At 40.3% G+C, this 19,871-nt stretch overlaps 1 protein-coding gene across 1 annotated transcript in view; it reads left to right on the top strand.

Moving 5' to 3' along the window:
• The window catches only part of eef2l2 (eukaryotic translation elongation factor 2, like 2), a 41,076-nt gene extending 21,410 nt beyond the window's left edge, over window positions 1-19,666 (top strand). Inside the window, exons 7-11 of the mRNA XM_039758331.1 lie at window positions 6,089-6,202; window positions 7,576-7,714; window positions 10,601-10,796; window positions 15,901-16,159; window positions 19,643-19,666. Coding sequence (XP_039614265.1) covers window positions 6,089-6,202; window positions 7,576-7,714; window positions 10,601-10,796; window positions 15,901-16,159; window positions 19,643-19,651 — 717 coding nt within the window. The 3' untranslated portion in view covers window positions 19,652-19,666. The remainder of the gene's footprint in view (window positions 1-6,088; window positions 6,203-7,575; window positions 7,715-10,600; window positions 10,797-15,900; window positions 16,160-19,642) is intronic.
• The last annotated feature ends 205 nt before the right edge of the window (window positions 19,667-19,871 follow it).

The raw sequence follows: 19,871 nt of genomic DNA, 5'->3' as shown, positions 1-19,871 counted from the left end.
ACCCGCGCTTCGCAGCGGAGAAGTAGTGTTTTAAAGAAGGTACGAAAAAGAAAAGGAAAAATTTTAAAAATAACGTAACATGATTGTTAATGTAATTGTTTTGTCATTGATATGAGTGTTGTTCTCATATCTATCTATCTATCTATCTATCTATGTTGTTCTCATATCTATCTATATATATATCTCTATCTATCTATATATATATACCTCTATCTATCTATCTATCTATATCTCTATCTATCTATCTATCTATCTATCTATATATATATATATATATATATATATATATAGCAAATACCACGCTTGGCAGCAGAGAAGTAGTGTGTTAAAGAAGGAAAGAGAAAGAAAAGGAAACATTTTGAAAATAACGTAACATGATTGTCAATGTAATTGTTTTGTCACTGTTATGAGTGTCGCTGTGATATATATATATATAGCAAAATACCCGCGCTTCGCAGCGATGTCATGTGTTAAAGAAGTTATGAAAAGAAAAGGAAACATTTTAAAAATAATGTAACATGATTGTCAAAGTAATTGTTTTGTGTATTTGGTGGCAGCGTCACAAAGTTGTTTTCGTAGCTGCATCAGAAAATGTACCACGTCTGACACGCCTCCTTTTACTGTTCTCTCACAGCTTGGATTGCTGCTGTCATATATATATACACACACATACACACATACATACATATATATATAATATACATATATATATACACATACATATCTTCATATCTACATATCTATATACATATCTACACACACAAATTATATATATGTGTGTATGTATGTATGTATGTATGTATGTGTGTGTGTGTGTGTGTGTGTGTGTGTGTATATATATATATATAATCTAGATAGGGGTGTGTGTGTATATATATATATACATATACTTGTGTGTATGTTTGTATGTGTCTATATGTGTGTGTATAGCTTTGGTCACTGAGTGCAAGGGAAAAATAATGAAATATAGTCTATAAGTTATTAAACAGTAAAACATTAACGTTTTAAGAAGTACAGGTACATTGAGCACTACTGGAGTGGTTTGGGTAAACTACATTTTAAAGACTGTGTAACAAAACAGGTAAGTAACTAACAGCAGCTAAAATGTATATGGATCATCTCTCGGTAGTAGATCCCTTTTGAAAGGCGCTACACGACGGCTGTGGTATAGAAATTACATTTTCTATGTGAACGTTCAAATTTGTGCCTCTGGTAATGTGCCTTACCGGCAATTAAAGAAAATTATTTTTGTGTCCTCTGCCGTGTTAAGAGAGAAAGGCTTTGGTTTGGGATAAAAGGAAAAAAGGTGTAAAGAAAGGAAAGTTGCCTTTTTCTTTTATATAGTATAGAGAGATGTGTTCGCTGACGTTATGATCGCCTTTTGGCGACAGTCGCGGTGGGTCTTGTGTAGACTGGTGAGACGTCCCGCCATTAATCGGCTGTGATGGCACTGTGAGTCCTCCACTCGTATGCGTGTGTTCATAATCCGAGCTGAGGACCTGATAATCGTATACGTGCAAAAGAAAGTGTGAATCGCCTTAATATTATTTTGCCGTGGTGTAGAAAAGGGGTCCCGTGTTTGCACTTGTCTGGGCTATAGCTCAGGGGGAGGATGAAAAAAATTAAAAGTGCTCACTTTGACTTAAGGCAGAAGCGCAGTCAGCGTCTCAAAGCCCGGACAGCTATGCACGCGCGCTGGCTGCTCGACTTTTGCTGGGCAGGAGACCCTTTTGCAGACACGTTCATGATATCAAAAGTCTCAGCGCTCTTTGGAGGTCATTCATATATTATATATATAGCAAAATACCCGCCTGCAGGAGAAGTAGTGTGTTAAAGAAGTAATGAAAAAGAAAAGGAAACATTTTAATAATAACGTAACATGATTGACATTGTCATGAGTGTTGCTATCATATATATTCCTGCCTAAATAAGTCACCCTCGCTTGCTCTTACTTTTTACCGTTCATTTAATCATGGCTAGTGGCGGAAAAATTATAAAATGGAAGGAGGATGGCTTTACCAAAACAATTATTGATGGCGAATCGATTATTCATAAAGCTTGAATTGGTGATCTGTTTTTCTGTGTTAACCTCATATTTTTCATACTTCTTCTCAAACTAAGGTGGTGCGAGGGTAAAATGAATCGGGATGCGCTGATCAATGTAATCGGTGTACCAGGAAATCATGCATTGACAAAAGCTCCCTTTGCTTGTAATGCAAAGTGTGATTAAATGCATTATTTTTCAAGCGTTATGGAGCACATGCATCAAGCTTCTCAGCTGTGCTTGTGCTAAGAAAAAGAAAGATTTTAAAAATAGCGTAACACGCTTGTCAATGTGACCTTTTGTAAGTAGTGCCTGGAGGATTCAGTGTGTTGAAACTCTAGAGACAGCGTGTGTATTAACTTGAGGTAAATGGGAGGAGATGATGACGTGACTCCCCCACCGCCTTAACTGTCAATCCCCCACAAACACAGTGTCTCGGAATTTGCATAAGCACACCCTTCACCTACAATTTTAACTTAGTTACAAAGTGATCAAAACTCTCGTTTATATCCTGCGTCCTCTCATTAAACTTGTATCCCGCATTACCTGTGGGCATGTGAAACGCCAGCGTAGCCTGTCTATGAACTTAATTTAAAGTTTAGGTTTACACCTTGCTTTCTTTCCGAGGTAGCAGCACTCATGAATATGGTAGTATATGCCACTCGCTCGCTTTTTATTGTTTCGCTGCCTTCTCAATTATATAATGCATGTTTTCTTAAGCGCTTTTTGTAGGTCTTCCTGGTTTTCTACGTACTGCGTTGACAGTCAGTTCACGTGATTCCGTGGGAGGCGTGATGATGTCACACGAAACTCCGCCCCCTACGTCTTTGCAGCTCTACTCCATTACAGTTAATGGAGAAAAATACCTTCCAGTTATGACCATTAGGCGTAGAATTTCAAAATGAAACCTGTCCAACTTTTGTAAGTAAGCTGTAAGGAATGAGCCTGCCAAATTTCAGCCTTCTACCTACACGGGAAGTTGGAGAATTAGTGATGAGTGAGTGAGTGAGTGAGTGAGTGAGTGAGTGAGTGAGGGCTTTGCCTTTTATTAGTATAGATTGACAGATTATGTTATCTTTTGTTATGTTATAATAGGCATGAAGAAGATCTACAGTATAGGCAGGAGCAAACACGCACCATCTCAGCATTTTCATTTCTGCCACATCTAACCTCTTTTCCTGTGCTCTCTTCACTGCCCATGTCTCAGCTCCATACATCATGGCCGATTTATCCTTCTTCTTCTTATTCTTTCAGCTGTTCCCATTAGGGGTTGCCACAGCGGATCATCTTCTTCCATATCTTCCTGTCCTCTGTATCTTGTTCTGTCACACCCATCACCTGCATGTCCTCTCTCACCACATCCATAAACCTTCTCTTAGGTCTTCCTCTTTTCTTCTTCCTTGGCAGCTCTATTCTTAACATCCTTCTCCCAATATACCCAGCATCTCTCCTCTGCACATGTCCAAACCAACGCAATCTTGCCTCTCTGACTTTGTCTCCCAACCGTCCAACGTGAGCTGACACTCTAATGTCCTCATTTCTAATCCTGTCCATCCTCGTTACACCCAACGCAAATCTTATCATCTTTAACTCTGCCACCTCCAGCTCTGTCTCCTGCTTTCTGGTCAGTGCCACCGTCTCCAACCCATATAACATAGCTGGTCTCACTTCCGTCCTGTAGACCTTCCCTTTCACTCTTGCTGATACCCGTCTGTCACAAATCACTCCTGACACTCTTTTCCACCCATTCCACCCTGCCTGCACTCTCTTCTTCACTTCTCTTCCACACTCTCCATTACTCTGTACTGTTGATCCCAAGTATACTCAGCAAAAAAACAAACGTCCTCTGACTTTCAACTGTTTTTACTTTCAGTAAACTTAATGTGTAAATATTTGTATGAACACTAAAAGAGTCAACACCATAAGACATAAACTAAAAATGTTTCACAATGTGTCCCTGAATGAAGGGAGGCTCAAAATCAAAAGTACCAGTCAGTATGTGGTGTGGCCACCAGCTGCTTGAAGTACTGCAGTGCATCTCCTCCTCATGGACTGGACCAGATTTGTCAGTTCTTGCTGTGAGATGTTACCCCACTCTTCCACCAAGGCACCTGCAAGTTCCTGGACATTTCTGGGGGGAATGGCCCTAGCCCTCACCCTGCGATCCAACAGGTCCCAGACGTGCTCGATGGGATTGAGATCCGGGCTCTTCCACTGCGAGGATGATTGATCAGCTGTCCTTCCTGTCTCCCTGTAGCGCTGTCTTAGGCGTCTCACAGTGCGGACATGGCAATTTATTGCCCTAGCCACATCAGCAGTCCTCATGCCTCCCTGCAGCATGCCTAATGCACGTTCACGCAGATGAGCAGGGACCCTGGGCATCTTTCTTTGGGTGTTTTTCACAGTCGGTAGACAAGTCTCTTTAGTGTCCTGTGTTTTTAGAACTGTGACCTTAAATGTCTACTTTCTGACTTTAAGCTGTTAAGGTCTTAACTACCATTCCACAGGTGCATGTTAATTAATTGATTATGGTTAATTGAACATGCATGGAAAACATTGTTTAAACCCTTTACAATGAAGATCTGTAAAGTTATTTGGATTTTTAAAACATTATTGTTGAAATACACAGTCCTGAAAAAGGGACGTTTCTTTTTTTGCTGAGTATATTTAAACTCATCCACCTTCGCCAACTCTACTCCCTGCACCCTCACCATTTCGCTGACCTCCCTCTCATTTACACACATGCGGACAACGATTGCTAGTTTTTTATCACTGTTTTAAAAACCATACCCTTTAAATTCTCTTAATTCTTAGTTCACGCAATACTCTGGACAACTTCTTCTAAATGTTCCAACCACATTGCACTCTGTAGGTAATCTCCACATCTAATTCTCTATTTTGAACTACCACTGATCCTAGATATTTCATTGTCTCCACTCTTTTCAATGGCTCTCCCTGCAGACTAACTTCAGAATCCTCATCATCATTAAATCTCATATATTCCGTCTTCTTCCTATTTATCTTCAACACCTCTGTCTTCCAAAACCCCCTCCATTTCTCCAACTTCCTCTTCACTTCCTCCTTTCTGCTGATACACAACTCAGTGACATTAGACATGTCGTGTTTTAAGTACCAGAACAGAATTAAAAATAAAAAAAGGGTTGAGATTGTGGCTGAATTTGCTGTTCCTGCTAACACTTCGTTACAGCACTGGCGCCATCAGGCAGCACGTTATTGGCTGTCAGAAACAAGGGCGATCGTGACTGTGCTGGAAATTCAACACGCGGTCACTAAGTGTGACATATCCAGTGATTTTTAGTTGTGTAAATTAACATGAGATTAGCAAAACAGTTGGCAAGCCTGACATACCCAACGTCTAGAAGTCGAGTAATGTAACTGCTGGTTGACAACAGAGAATACTGCAATGGAGAATCAAAGAGTGATGGTATATGAAGTCACACACACTCTAAGCATTACAGTAGTTATGGGTCACTGGAATCCATCCTTCGTGAACAATTAAATGCAAGCAAGTCACTGAGTGTGGACATATCCAGCGATATTCCATCATTCCATTATCCAACCCGCTGGAGCCAATCCCAGCCAACACAGGGTGCAAGGCAGGAAACAAACTCCGGGCAAGGCGCCAGCCCACGGCAGGGCACACACACACACCAAGCACACACTAGGGACAATTTAGAATCGCCAATGCACCTAACCTTAATGTCTTCGGACTGTGGGAGGAAACCCATGCAGACACGGGGAGAACATGCAAACTCCACGCAGGGAGGACCTGGGAAGTGAACCCGGGTCTCCTAACTGCGAGGCAGCAGCGCTAGCCACTGCGCCACCATGCCGCCCCCCAGTGATATTTAGTTGTGTAAATTCACTTGGCCTGACAGCGGGTCTGGTAACGAGATCAGCAATGCAGTCGACAACCTGACATACCCAACGACTAGAAGTCGAGTAATGTAACCCTGGCTTAAGATTCACATCTCTGGGATGCTTGAAGAAACATATTGAAACGCACATGTATTTCCTTTATAGATTTTTGATGCCATTATGAACTTTAAGAAGGAGGAGACAGCCAAGCTGATTGAAAAGTTGGACATCAAATTAGATGCAGAAGACAAGGACAAAGAAGGAAAACCACTACTGAAGGTAACTCCTAATCTTTAAAGATGGGACATTTCAATTTTGGGTCCAGCACAGAGGTTTCATCCTTTAGGAAAATAAAAAATTAAGGATAATAATCGTTACATCCTTGATTGGTAAACTAGTGTGATATTGATATAGCAAATGTGATTTTTAAGACGTTTTTATAGTTTGCTACCCTTCCTCACAGTTGTGTTACAGTGAAGGATTTTTTCTCCTGACTTGTATTTATTTGTTGTTTAATTGTAGTTTTTGATCATTTTACATTTTTATTCTCACGTTTTGTGTGTATTCTGTTAGTTTTCCATATTGGTTCTTACTTATGTACTGTGTGTCCATTCTATGTGGTCTGTGGGTGGACGCCCAAAAGGCAGAGCCACCCTGATGTCACTGCTGCTCGGACATCTCTGGCTTTATAGTGAGTCAAAGAGAGGATCTCAGCAGTGGATCATTGTGACATCATGAGCATTGCTGCTCTGTAATATTTTTTTAGTCTATTAGGTTTCTTTGCTTTTGTTCCTGGAATTGACTTTGGATTTCGGATTGGGATTTGCTCATTTTTTACTTTTTAGGCAAACCCGTTTTGGCTTTTTTCATTTGTTTATTTTTTCATTAAATTCTCTGTTTTTTTGGGGGTTGTCTCAACAAGCTAGACACTCATGGTCTCCATCTCCTTTGTAGGACGTTTGTGTTTATCTCTGGGACATATGTCATCATTTGAACTTTTAAAACCAGATCTCCACTTTTAGGTGGTTTGTGTAGGCCACAGCCTAAAGGTAGCAGTTAGGTATTGGCTAGCTTGAGGTGAGCCTCTTCTGGACAGGCTAATGAACATCCTGGTCAATCAATCAATCAATCAACATTTATTTATATAGCACATATTCATACAAAAAAATGTAGCTCAAAGTGCTTTACAAAATTAATAGAGAAATAGAAGACACAATAAAAGATAAACATAAGTCAACATTAATTAACATAGAATAAGAGTAAGGTCCGATGGCCAGGGTGGACAGAAAAAACAAAAAAAAACTGGCGCACTGTCTGGCTTTTTTTGTAGGCCTCACATCCCTTTTTTCCATGTTTGTATTAATTTCACATACTGTAACACTCACCAGCCATAGGATAGGGTAACAAGCACTGATTATTGCTAATCACTGTGTCTCCATGTCATTGCACATTATAAGTTAGTTGCACATATTTAATGGTACATTTAATTAAATTTGAAATGCAATGCAGACTGAAGGCGAGATTAAAATGGTTTTAAAATATGTTTAATACCCAAAGGTAACAGAATGATGAGTGGGTTTTGTTGATGATACATCTCTATGTTTTGCTGACTGTACTATTATTAATTACCCTTTTTCCCCCACAATGCACAGGCTGTAATGCGCCGCTGGCTGCCAGCTGGAGATGCATTGCTGCAAATGATCACCATCCATCTCCCTTCACCTGTTACTGCTCAGAAATACCGATGTGAGCTACTGTACGAGGGGCCACCTGATGATGAAGCTGCAATGGGTAGGAATGTATATCTTTGTTTGGTAATATATATTGAATGTGCTGTCATGCAGATCTTCAAAGTTCAAGTTTATTACTATGTGTTGTCAAGCTTGGGTCACAAAGTTGCACAGGAGACAGCAGAAGGTTTTCCAAGGAGCAGACACTTTATTGCTGTTCAGGCAGATACAAACACAAGTCTCTTTCAGAGGTGATCCGGCCTCGCAAGGAAAAGCTGTCACACTTGACACATCGGCCCCAATTCCTGCTCAAAAGAACACAAAGTCTTCTTCATAAGGGGGTACAGCGGCTCGGAAGCAGCTGCCGGAGCAGAGGGAGTCTGGGGGAAGAGACACAGGAGAGTGAGACCTCAGGATGGTCGTGGCTCGGTCTTTTAAATGTTCGAAGTCCTGTGCGAGAAGAACATCACGTGGCAAGCCAGCATTCCTGCAGCAGATCCTGCAAAGAGGAGCTGTAAGAGTGTTTTTGTTTCCCATTGAAAAACTGTTTTAAGAGGGGGTTTCTGAAGAGTGGCCACGTCACCCTTGAAGAAGCAGTCACAGTGTACAGAGCACATGCAGATGCATGGAGTTGGTATGAGAGAACAAAGGATTCACATTTTCCAACACTCTCTCTTATGGAAGATTGTTTATGCCAAAATTAAATGCAATCCAAAGTGTTACCTATGTTGAAAGGCAATATGTATGCAAGTGGGCACGATTTTATCATAATTAGAAACAGACTGATCAAATGATCGATTGCTTTTCACTACACCATACAATTTTTTTCTGTCATTTTACAAAGCGCATTGCATTTTAATTCATAGATCGCATGTCATAACCAGAAGCAAAGCACTTGTGACTACAAGGGGGTGCCAGAGAGCCTGCCTTCACTCGAGCCCTTTAGCTGCCTCCCATCCACGCGTGCGTGACAACAGCAAGGTCATTTTTCAAAAACATTTATAGTTCACCCAACCCCTATTACACAAGCAGTTCTCTTAACTACAAATACAAACATTTTTTAACATTATAACTTGAGCACACAGGGTATAACTTTACACTTGAGCTTAAGGCTTCCAACATGTTAAACATATTTATAAAAATATAGCAGGTCAGGTAAACAGCCCTTAATTATAAGTAACGCAGTCCACCGGGTCAGTATAGCCATAGTGTCCAGGAATTGAACTTCTGACAATGAATATTCACATTGTTGTGTGTCAGGCCGACACTAAAATGAAATAATTTGCACATTTCGAGACACTACATAAATACATACCATATATACTCACGTATAAGTCGGGTCTTGAAACCAGAAAAATCGATCATAAAATCAGACCCTGACTTATACGCCCATTCAAAAATGCGACACTTAATTTTTGTCACTGTGTGAATGAGTACAAGTGTGTGAGCTCTCCTGTGACAGACGAATTACTGGCCTGGCTTGGTTCCTCATTTCCAATTTGGGCAAAAATACTGGCCTGGCTTGGTTCTTGATCTGTACTTGTTTCTCTCCATAACTTTGTAGTTGATGATGATATTCTAAAAATGTACGGTTGGACGAATTTCCAAATTTAAGAAGAGAACGATATTTTATACTCAGTTGGGCACAATGAGTAATGCTCTTTATGTGGATTTGACATAAGGTTACTTTTCTTTGACAATTGGTCAAAGAAAGTGTGGAGTGATGAAAAGAGAAAGACCATTAAAATCACCAGTGCTGTGCAAAATTCTCCATGACAGTGAGTAGTCCATGGTGATTGCGTACTTCATATGGCCTACATAACCAGTCAAAATCACACAAATTACACCTGTAGTGTTTGCAGCAGTCAGTCAGGTGAAAGAAGAGTGAAAACCTGTCATCCATCGACAAAATGTGAATTTAGAAAGGCTGCTCATGAAATTGTGGATTCAAAGAGCTGCCACACTCATTCTGCTCTTCAGATCTGGCCATGTCCTCCAATCTCAAAGGCTAGCTCTTTTCAGACATGTTGTGCCAATGATTTAGGCACTGGCAAACCTAAAGAGGAATGGTTGCACAAGAAAGAGAAAATGTCTTGTCGGAGTAGTAAAAGCTTTATTATAACAAGTGTGTTAGTGTTCTGAGGAACTAAACGAAAAAATGAAACTTGTTTGATTTTAATGGTCTTTCTCTTTTCATCACTCTACACTTTCTTTGACCAATTGCCAAAGAAAAAAGTAACCTTATGTCAAATCCTCATAAAGAGCATTCCTCATTGTTTCCAACTGAGTATGAAATATTGTTCTCTTCTTAAATTTGGAAATTCGTGCAACCATACGTTTTTTGAATATCATCATCAACTACAAAGGTTATGGAGAGCAATAAGTAGAGATCAAGAACCAAGCCAGGCCAGTAATTCTGTCTGTCACAGGATACGCTCACACACTGAATTTCCCCTTGGGATTAATAAAGTATCTATCTATCTATCTATCTATCTATCTATCTATCTATCTATCTATCTATCTATCTATCTATCTATCTATCTATCTATCTACTTGTACTCATTCACACAGTGACAATTTTAAAGTCACAAATCGACAACTCTTGGTACATTGGGGGAAACTGAAGGAGAACATAGCTCATCCTCAGTAAATACCGCTCATTGCCTGTGTTGTGGCATCCACTCCAAGATTATTAACAGAATTTACCCCACAAGATATTTACTTAATAAAGGGTATCTTTAAATTCATTCACTGTACTTTTTTTCTCAATTCCATATGGAAATGGTTTCACCGTTTTTCAAATGTTTGGTTTTCTGTAAATGTGAACTGGACCAATCATGCATGGAGCGTATGAAGCCATCTTCCGTGCCCGCCGTTTTCAAATTTGTTTGAGTGTGAAATGTCCTGCTGCTCTTAAACAATTTTGCCTTAATGGTTTTTAATGCAGGTGTGAAGAACTGTGACCCAAAAGCACCCTTGATGATGTATATCTCAAAAATGGTACCCACATCTGACAAAGGGCGCTTTTATGCCTTTGGTCGAGTTTTTTCTGGTATTGTTGCCACTGGGCAAAAGGTACGCATCATGGGACCAAATTACACCCCGGGCAAGAAGGAGGATCTTTATTTAAAACCAATCCAGAGGTGAGTAACTTATGACATACCCATTCCTTATGAGGGTAGCATGGCAGTGCAGTAGTTAGCGGCTGTAGTTGATATTTCAGCTCCAGGGACATGGCCTCTATACCCAGCCCAGTGGCAGTCAGTGTACAGTTTGCGTGTTCTCTCCTTGTTCAGATCGATTTGCTTTATTTTAAATTGTTTTTTAATAAGTTTCAGTCCATTCGTACTAATAGTATGGAAGACATTTTGCTGTATCACTGACATCTGTAAGAACACAAGAAAATATCAAGGGTGAGACAGGTGATAGAGCATAGCCTTCGACATTCAGCACAATGTTTGTCAGTCAATAACACTGAACATTTCTAATTAAGCTGTTAACCAAATTCTTCATTAACATTTATCCTGTAACCCGTATAGAACAAAATGTGCATACATTTTTTGGAATAATTGATCTCTTTTTACTCAGTTTGCTGAATTGTTAAATGAAAACCAGGATATGACAAACAATTTGCAGACTCGTTTAGCAGTATGGTGTTGTTCCATGTTAGTCATTGTGGATGCGATGAGAAGTCACGCAGAATGACACCTTTTATTGGCTAACTAAAAAGATTTTGAAATATACACACTTTATTAGGTACATCTTGCCAGTACTGTTTTGGACCCCCTTTTGCTAATTCTTCATGGCGTAGATTCAACAAAGTGCTGGAAACATTCTTCAGGGATTTTGGTCCATATAGACATGATAACATCACGCAGCTGCTGCAGATTTGTTGGCTACACATCCATGATGAGAATCTCCTGTTCCACCACATCCCAAAGCTGCTCTTTTGGATTGAGTTCTGGTGACTGTGGAGGCCATTTGAGTACAGTGAACTCATCATCATGTTCATGAAACCAGTTGGAGATGGTTTGAGCTTTGCGACATGGCACGCTATCCTGCTGGAAGTAGCCATCACAAGATGAACTTGGTTAGCAACAATACTCAAGTAGGCGGTAGCATTTAACGATGCTCAGTTGGTCTTGAGGGGCCCAAAGTGTGCCAAGAAAATATCCCTCACACCATAACACCACCACCACCAGTCTGAACTGTTGATATAAGGCAGGATGGATCCATCCTTTCATGTTGTTGACGCCAAATTCTGACTCTACCATCTGAATGTTGCAGCAGAAGCTGAGACTTATCAGATCAAGCAACATTTCTTCAATCTTCTGTTGTACAATTTAGGTGAGCCCGTGTGATTTGTAGCTTCGGTTGCCTGTTCTTACCTGACAGGAGTGTCACCTGGTGTGGTCTCCTGATTCAATGATCGACATGTTGTGCATTCAGAGATGCTCTTCTGCATACCTCGGCTGTAACGAGTGGTTATTTGAGTTACTGTTGTCTTTCTATCAGCTCGGACCAGTCTGGCTATTCTCCTCTGACCTCTGGCATCAACAAGGCATTTTCATCCAGAGAACTGCCACTCACTGGGTATTTTCCCTTTTTCGGACCATTCTCTCTAAACCGTAGAGGTGGTTGTGTGTGAAAATCCCTGTAGATCAGCAGTTTCTGAAATACTCAGACCAGCTCAAATGGCACCAACATCCAAGCGACGTTCAGAGTCACTTTAGACACCTTTCTTCCTCATTGTGTTGCTAGGTTTGAACTTCAGCAGGTCGTCTTGACAATGTCTACATGCTCAAATGCATTGAGTTTCTTCCATGCGATTGGCTGATTAGAAATGTGTGTTAACAAGCAGTTGAACAGGTGTACCTAATAAAGTGGCCGGTGAGGGTAGATTTATTGTGTAAGATGATGTTCATTTGAAAAATGTTATTTTTTAAAAATAATGTAAATAATAAACTTCGTCGATTAATTATTTTTTGACTGCTTTATTACTTATCTGGCGAAATGAGGGCAATGATTAAGTTAAGTGAACATTAATATTATCTTTTCAAAAAATTATAACACCCTTGTGTCACCCCTGTTATAAAGAACAATTCATTTCTCTTAAGTTTTACTAAAAGTTAAACTAAGCATTTACACTGGCAATGATATTTGTCAGAATCCATTCATTGTTTTGATAATTAATGTTTTTTAACTATATACAGTCGTGCGCTGACTTATGGCTCCATTTTGAACCGGCCATTTAGCCGTATGTCGGAGACAAAGTGTGCAGGTCATTGATGCTGAGGCTCTGTGGGTCTGGGGTGGGTCACTGGTTTGCATAGTTTAACTGGTGCTACAAATTTACACAAACCAACTCTTCAAGTCTCTGAGTCCCCACACTGCGTCCGTGTAAGGCACTGTTTCTCAACCACTGGGTCACAGGCTGCTGCTGTTGGTTTGTGAGTGGGTCGCGGTTGGTTTTATAGGCAATCAGCAGATCAGCAGCACTGCATAATATGTTTCCCTGTTTCTAAGTGAGCTCCTTTCACCAAATCACACCTGATTCACCAAGATTCACCAGTTTGCAATAGCTGCTGCTAGTGGGTCTTCAATGAATTTAAAAAGGTAGTGGGGGCTGAATGCATACGAATTAGCCACGTGGAGCAGAGACAATGAAAACAAACTTTAAGGGGCCCTCCAAGAGTCAGAAACTCTGTGAAATAATAATAATTAATAATAACAAAAGATTTATTACATCGGCTGGTTTTAGCAATTTCTAGAACATTATTACCTTACAAGCCAAATTAGGTTCTGCCTAAGCTTTATAACACACTGGTGAGGCCTCATCTGGAGTCCTGTGTGCAGTTTTGGTCTCCAGGCTACAAAAAGGACATAACAGCACAAGAAAAGGTCCATTGAAGAGCGACTAGGCTGATTCCAGGACTACAGGGGTTGAATTATGAGGAAAGATTCAAAGAGCTGAGTGTTTAGAGTTTAAGCAAAAGGAAAATAAGAGGAGATCTGACTGAAGTGTTTAAAATTATAAAGGGAATTAGTCCAGTGGATCGAGACGGTGAGTTTAAAATGAGTTCATCAAGAACACGGGGACACAGTTGGAAACCAGTCAAGGGTAAATTTCACGCAAACATTAGGAAGTTTTTCTTCACACATTTAATCACAAGACACTTGGCATAGGTGGCCAAGTAGTGCAGTAGACAGTAAGTAACTCGACTCGAATGGATAGGACTGGCAAGCTTTGTTGGGCTGAATTCTCCTCTAGACTGTTCACTTGTTTTCCTGTGGCCTTCAGCCACATCGCCTCAACTCGTAAGCAGAGGTGGGTAGTAACGAGTTATATTTACTCTGTTACATTTATTTGAGTAACTTTTTAAAAAAATTGTACTTCTAAGAGTAGTTTTACTGCATCATACTTTTTACTTTTACTTGAGTACATTTGTGAAGAAGAAACGCTACTCTTACTCCACTACATTGGGCAACACTTGGCTCATTACTTTTTTTCCATTAGATACACTATACAGTATTTTTGCCACAGAGAAGCCACCAGTGGAGCTACTGCGTGACTGTTTCACCAATCAGACGTAGCAACTATAATCACAAGACTCTTGTTTCACCAATCAGACGTAGCAACAATAATCACATGGCTCTGTTTCACAAATCAGACGTAGCAACTATAATCACAAGACTCTGTTTCACAAATCAGATGTAGTAACAATAATCACATGGCTCTGTTTCACAAATCAGACGTAGCCATGCAGTCACATGACCACACACAAACTGAGGTGGCATAGACCCTGCCTGACTGCTGTGTCTGTGTATAGGAGAGTGGCAGATCCCGCTACAATAAATAACCGCGCTGTTCCTGTTTCAAGCTGAATAAAGATGGTGTCGCTAAAGTATTGAGACTCAGCTTCGTGTTTTGGGGTGCAAGACCAGGACTTACACGTCACAGCACACACACGTGGTCACAATGCTGTAGTAAACAGTATACGCTCGTACGGATGTTGACTATATGAGTGAGGCACACCGACTGACGATTACCCACAATCCCGCAGCGTTAGAGAGAAGAACCATCAGCTTAGTTGTGATCACGTGATATTCGACAGACAAAGTGTATACGGACTACTTGTATTGCAAGACCTCGCTCGTTTAGCAAGTTAAAATTTATAAAAAATTTTAGCTCGTTTTGCAAAACACTCGCAGACCAAGTTACTCACAATCTAAGGTTTTACTGTACTTGAAAAATGAGAGGCAATCATCACTTCACTGAGTGAAGAACAAGCGCACTTTAACCAAACATGCACAGACAGAGACAGTCAAGGTAAAGCGAGACTTCTTGTACGTGCACAAGCTGCCTTGTTCTAATGTTATGTTCTATCAGCTGTGCTATTTGGTGGGCGAGTGAATACGCAGTATTATACTGTCAGTGTACAGGATATCTCATCACTGTAAGCAGTTTGCCTGTTCAAACATACATGTTACCTACTGTAGGTATTGGCTTCAAAACCTTTGTTGCGAAAAACTGAGATTTGGAACTTTGTGTTATTTGTGCATCTTTATTTTGTAAAGATGTTATTTATTTTTACTCATTTTTTTATTTTATTATTTGGAAATAGCAGAATTTGCACATTATTTTATATTTTTGTCTGTCTTATTACATTTCTAAAAAATAAATCATTTATTATGTTCAAACAGTTACTCAGTACTTGAGTAGTCTTTTCACCAAATACTTTTTTACTCTTACTTGAGTAATATTATTCTGAAGTAACACTACTCTTACTTGAGTACAATTTTTGGCTACTCTACCCACCTCGACTCGTAAGTCAGTGCATTAACTCCGTTTGCTTTTCACTTAGTGATATTCCTGTGAGAAATGGAAACAAAAATGTGTTTTGTTTTTTATTGTATGGCTATTGTTTTTTGTCTATGTATGGCTCAGCTGACATGTTTGTGGGTCCCAGTAAGATTTAAATTTATTATTTGGTTCCTCAAATTAAAAACTTTAAAAAGCCCAGATGTAGATTATAAGGATTTGTATTGATTGTGGAAGTGACATTCAGTGATTTCATTTCAGACAGCAGTGTCTTATGTTTCTGAGTATCCACTGGGGGGGCTTCTTCTACCAGTTAATGACCAGTTACTAGTTAATGTCTAACTTGCTAATGGATGAATACTTGTTATCTCTCTATTTTTTTCTTTCTTCCTTTAATTTAATTGTTGTATGATGTCATCTCACAGAACCATTCTAATGATGGGTCGATATGTAGAGCCTATTGAGGATGTGCCCTGTGGGAACATAGTTGGTCTCGTAGGTGTCGACCAATTCCTGGTGAAGACGGGCACCATCACTACTTTTGAGCATGCCCACAACATGCGGGTGATGAAGTTCAGCGTCAGCCCTGTGGTGAGAGTTGCAGTGGAAGCAAAGAATCCTGCAGACCTTCCTAAACTGGTAGAAGGTCTTAAACGACTGGCCAAATCTGACCCAATGGTTCAAGTAAGTCTAATCCAACATTCTTTCCTCTTCAGAAGCTCTCTAGAAAACTAAATAGTTGAGAGAAATGAGAGAACTGAAAAATAATTTTGATAGCCATTTGTTGCTGCTTCTTGGAAATTATAGATGGGGGTATGCATTGTTCCTAAATTATCTCTAGTGTGTGCTTGGTGTTTGTGTGTGTGTGTGTGTGTGTTTGTGCCCTGTGGTGGGCTGGTGCCCTGCCCGGGGTTTGTTTCCTAACTTGTGCCCTGTGTTGGCTGGGATTGGCTCCAGCAGACCCCTGTAACCCTGTAGTTAGGATATAGCGGGTTGGATAATGGATGTTATGCATTATATTGTGTGGCGCACAAAAAAAACAAACCATCTCCAACTCCTTCGTCGACGTATGTTTCTTAGCCCGCACGCGAGATGAAAGATATGCAATACAAAAATCCAGTTGCAATTGTTTGAAGGAACCACGTGCAATAAAATACACGTTTTTCCTTGTCGTCATCCTTCAGTTCTTGGACACAAGTCATTCTGTACGGCTTCATTTGTAGTGAGTGTCAATGTCAACTTTATTTATATAACACATTTAAAACAACATATGAATGCTGTGGCCAAAGTGCTTTACAATAAAAGAAGAAAAAAACATACAATTAACATAAATAGAAATAAAATAAAAGAACATATATAATAAACAGAAGTAATGTTACATAATCACAATGAGGAAACCATCAGTATTACTGAAATGCAAGTGAATAGAAATGAGTCTTTAATCTCGTTTTGAATTGTAGACGACTCCTTTATGTGACGAGGTAAAGAGTTCCACAGGCGAGGAGCAGCAGCTGTAAAAGTCCTGTCTGTCTCCTTTAGTTGTACACTTGGTATGAGGGACAACAAGAGACGACTGACCAGAAGATCTAAGCACTCTGGATGGCTGGTGTAAAACACACAATTCAGATAAGTAGGCAGGAGCGAGTCCATGTAAAGATTTAAAAACTAGCAAGATTTTAAAATCAATTTGAAAACTGACGGGCAGCCAATATAAAGAAGCTAATATTGGAGAAACAGAGTTAGATTTTCTTGCCCCAACCTGAAAGCGAGCGGCAGCATTCTGGACCAACTGTAACCTGTTTATCAGAGATTTGTTAATCCCAGAATACAGCGAGTTGCAGTAATCAAGGTGAGAAAAGATAAAATCATGAGTAGCTTTCTCAAGATCCCTAGAAGATAAAAAAGGCTTGATCTTACCTAACAGATGAAGCTGGGAAAAACAACTCTCGACTACAGAATTAACTTGTTCCTCAAAAGAGAGGTCACTGTCAAAGATAACACCAAGATTGCGGACTTGAGGTTTGCAAAAGACAGAGAAAGAGCCGAGAAGTCCAAGACCAATTTGGGCTTTAGCTGATGGACCCACTATAAGCACCTCCGTTTTATTTTGATTCAGATCAAGAAAATTATTAGCCATCCAGGATCTTAGTTCAGAAAGACAGTTGTGCAGTCGATGCATTGCAGAGTTGCAGGCGGGAAACACACACATTGACAAGACCTGCGCAAAACATTCACTTGTAGGGCCAATTTACGTGTCGATTTCCTAGGGCGTCTGGCCATCCGTTCCTGAATATCTGCTACGACCGCAGGTGTACGAACGGACGGGGCCCGATTCTTTTTGCAGTTTGCAACTGACCCAGTCTTACGCCACTTCTTCACCAACTCATGAATACTGCTCTTTGCTGGTAGGTTTACGCCAGGAAACCTCTGTGCGAAAATGTCCCGCGCTTCCTTAAAAGAACCGGTAAACACATACGCCTCAGCTATTCCAGTCCTCTGTTGCAGAGAATACATCTTCTGGACCTCATTCACGCACGTCTGTACCCACTGGCTCACAGCTTCCTTACTAATGCACAGTTGGGGCTGCTGACCCCGTCGCGACAACGACGCTCCACGATTGCAATGGCACCTGCCTGTATAACAGCTTGAGCCAGCCGGTCGGAGAGGGTTTGGTTTTTTGTGCGCCACCCTTTAGTTAATATGGTGTGGATAAGTCCTGTTGATCCATAATATATATAGCTTACAGGAGTACATAAAAGGTTCCTGGGCATCCTTCATAAAAAGTAAGGTGTATCCCGGTGTCTAAGCATAATTGCCCTCCATGGCCTAGTCATTCTGGCCCCCTTATCATCCCCTGTCTCTAATTGACTATCTCTCTGTCTCTCATCACTTCACCACCTAATAGCTAATGTGTGCTGAATGTCCTGGTGCAAAAATGGCTGCCGTCGCATCATCTGGGTGGTTGCTACTCACTATGAAAAGCGCTTTGAGTAGTGAGAAAAGCGCTATATAAATGGAAAGAAATAGTATTTTTATTATTACATATAGCTATTTGTCTGCATTTCAATGATAATCTTTTGTCTTCATAACCTACTGATTCCAGTTCTGACTTGCCGTGAGTGGGCAGGGGGTAAAGGGACAACGCTAGAAGCATCGAGCACAAGCTGTGAGATGCTTTCAGTCCATCAGAGATGTTTGGTTAGCTAATCTATCTCAGTAAGTCACCCAGAAACTCCTCAGCACTCCAAATGTCTGCTTTGTAACTCTCGGTGAGCTTCATTAGTCTTCCTACTGTGTGCCGAGGTCTGTTTGTGAAGCTTTCATTAATGGACTCGTTCAGCTCTCATTTTAAAACACACTTTCTGTCATTTCCATTTTAATTGACTTCATTTTCTTATTTGAGCCTTCTAAGTCGGTTTCATCCATATTGTCATCTCATCTACTCTAATTTAGTAAATACTCTTTACTGATCTACCTTTATTGAAGTTTATTATGTCATTTTCTGTGTTTCAACAAAAATGATTGGACGCGGTTTGAAAACTCCTTTACGTGCAGATTTTGCTCAAATGTTAGAAAGTTTTTCTTCACACAAGGAACCATAGGCACAAGGAATAAATTACAAAGAAGTGTGGTAGACAGTAGGACCTTGAAGACCTTCAAATCTCAAGTAGATGTTATTTTGGACAATCTTGGTGAATAGGATGGGCAAGCTTGTTGGGCCTGTTCTCGTCACAACATTCTCCAATCTGTTCAATCAAATTCAGGGTTGCTGAAACGTATCTCAGCGATGTCAAATTGAAGGCACAAGGCAGTTAGTCGCAGGGCCCACTCATGCACGCACTGACATTATGGGTAATTTTAAATCACCAAACCTGTACACCTTTGGGGATATGGAAGGAAATCCAAAGTACACAGAGAAAATGTTCAGACTACACACAGACAAAATCTAGTATGACGGTCTGGGTTGGCTCCATGATTTCCAGCATCTAGAATCTGGAACCGTCAAGAACGAAACCCGAGCAAATGAGAGCACACACGGTCACCAAGAGGTAGGTGAAAAAATGTTCCAGTGCTTTTTATTACAAAAAAAAAAATAAAGTGTCTAAAGTGTAGTGCTTCTTTCAATAAATCTACTATATAATAAAACACTGAGGTCTGTGTTTCCAGTACCTGTAAGCAATCTGATTGGTCAGTTTGGCTTTGGTGACGTGAAAAAAGAGGAAGTACGAATGTGAGATGCACATGGAGGAGTAAAGGCATACGATGCACACTGAGAGAGTCAAAGACGGCAAGTATAAAACTGGACAGGAGGTAAGAAAGGTGCCTTGAAACTAATGATGGAGTCTGAGAAGCAGGCTTTATGGGAACACGCTCAAGAGGGAGCGATGCACATAAA

Source organism: Polypterus senegalus, chromosome 7 (genome assembly GCF_016835505.1).
Source record: "Polypterus senegalus isolate Bchr_013 chromosome 7, ASM1683550v1, whole genome shotgun sequence".
NCBI classification, from domain to species: Eukaryota; Metazoa; Chordata; class Cladistia; order Polypteriformes; family Polypteridae; genus Polypterus; species Polypterus senegalus.
The sequence above is the reverse complement of the archived record's forward strand: the minus strand, read 5'-3'. Positions and strand labels throughout refer to the sequence as shown.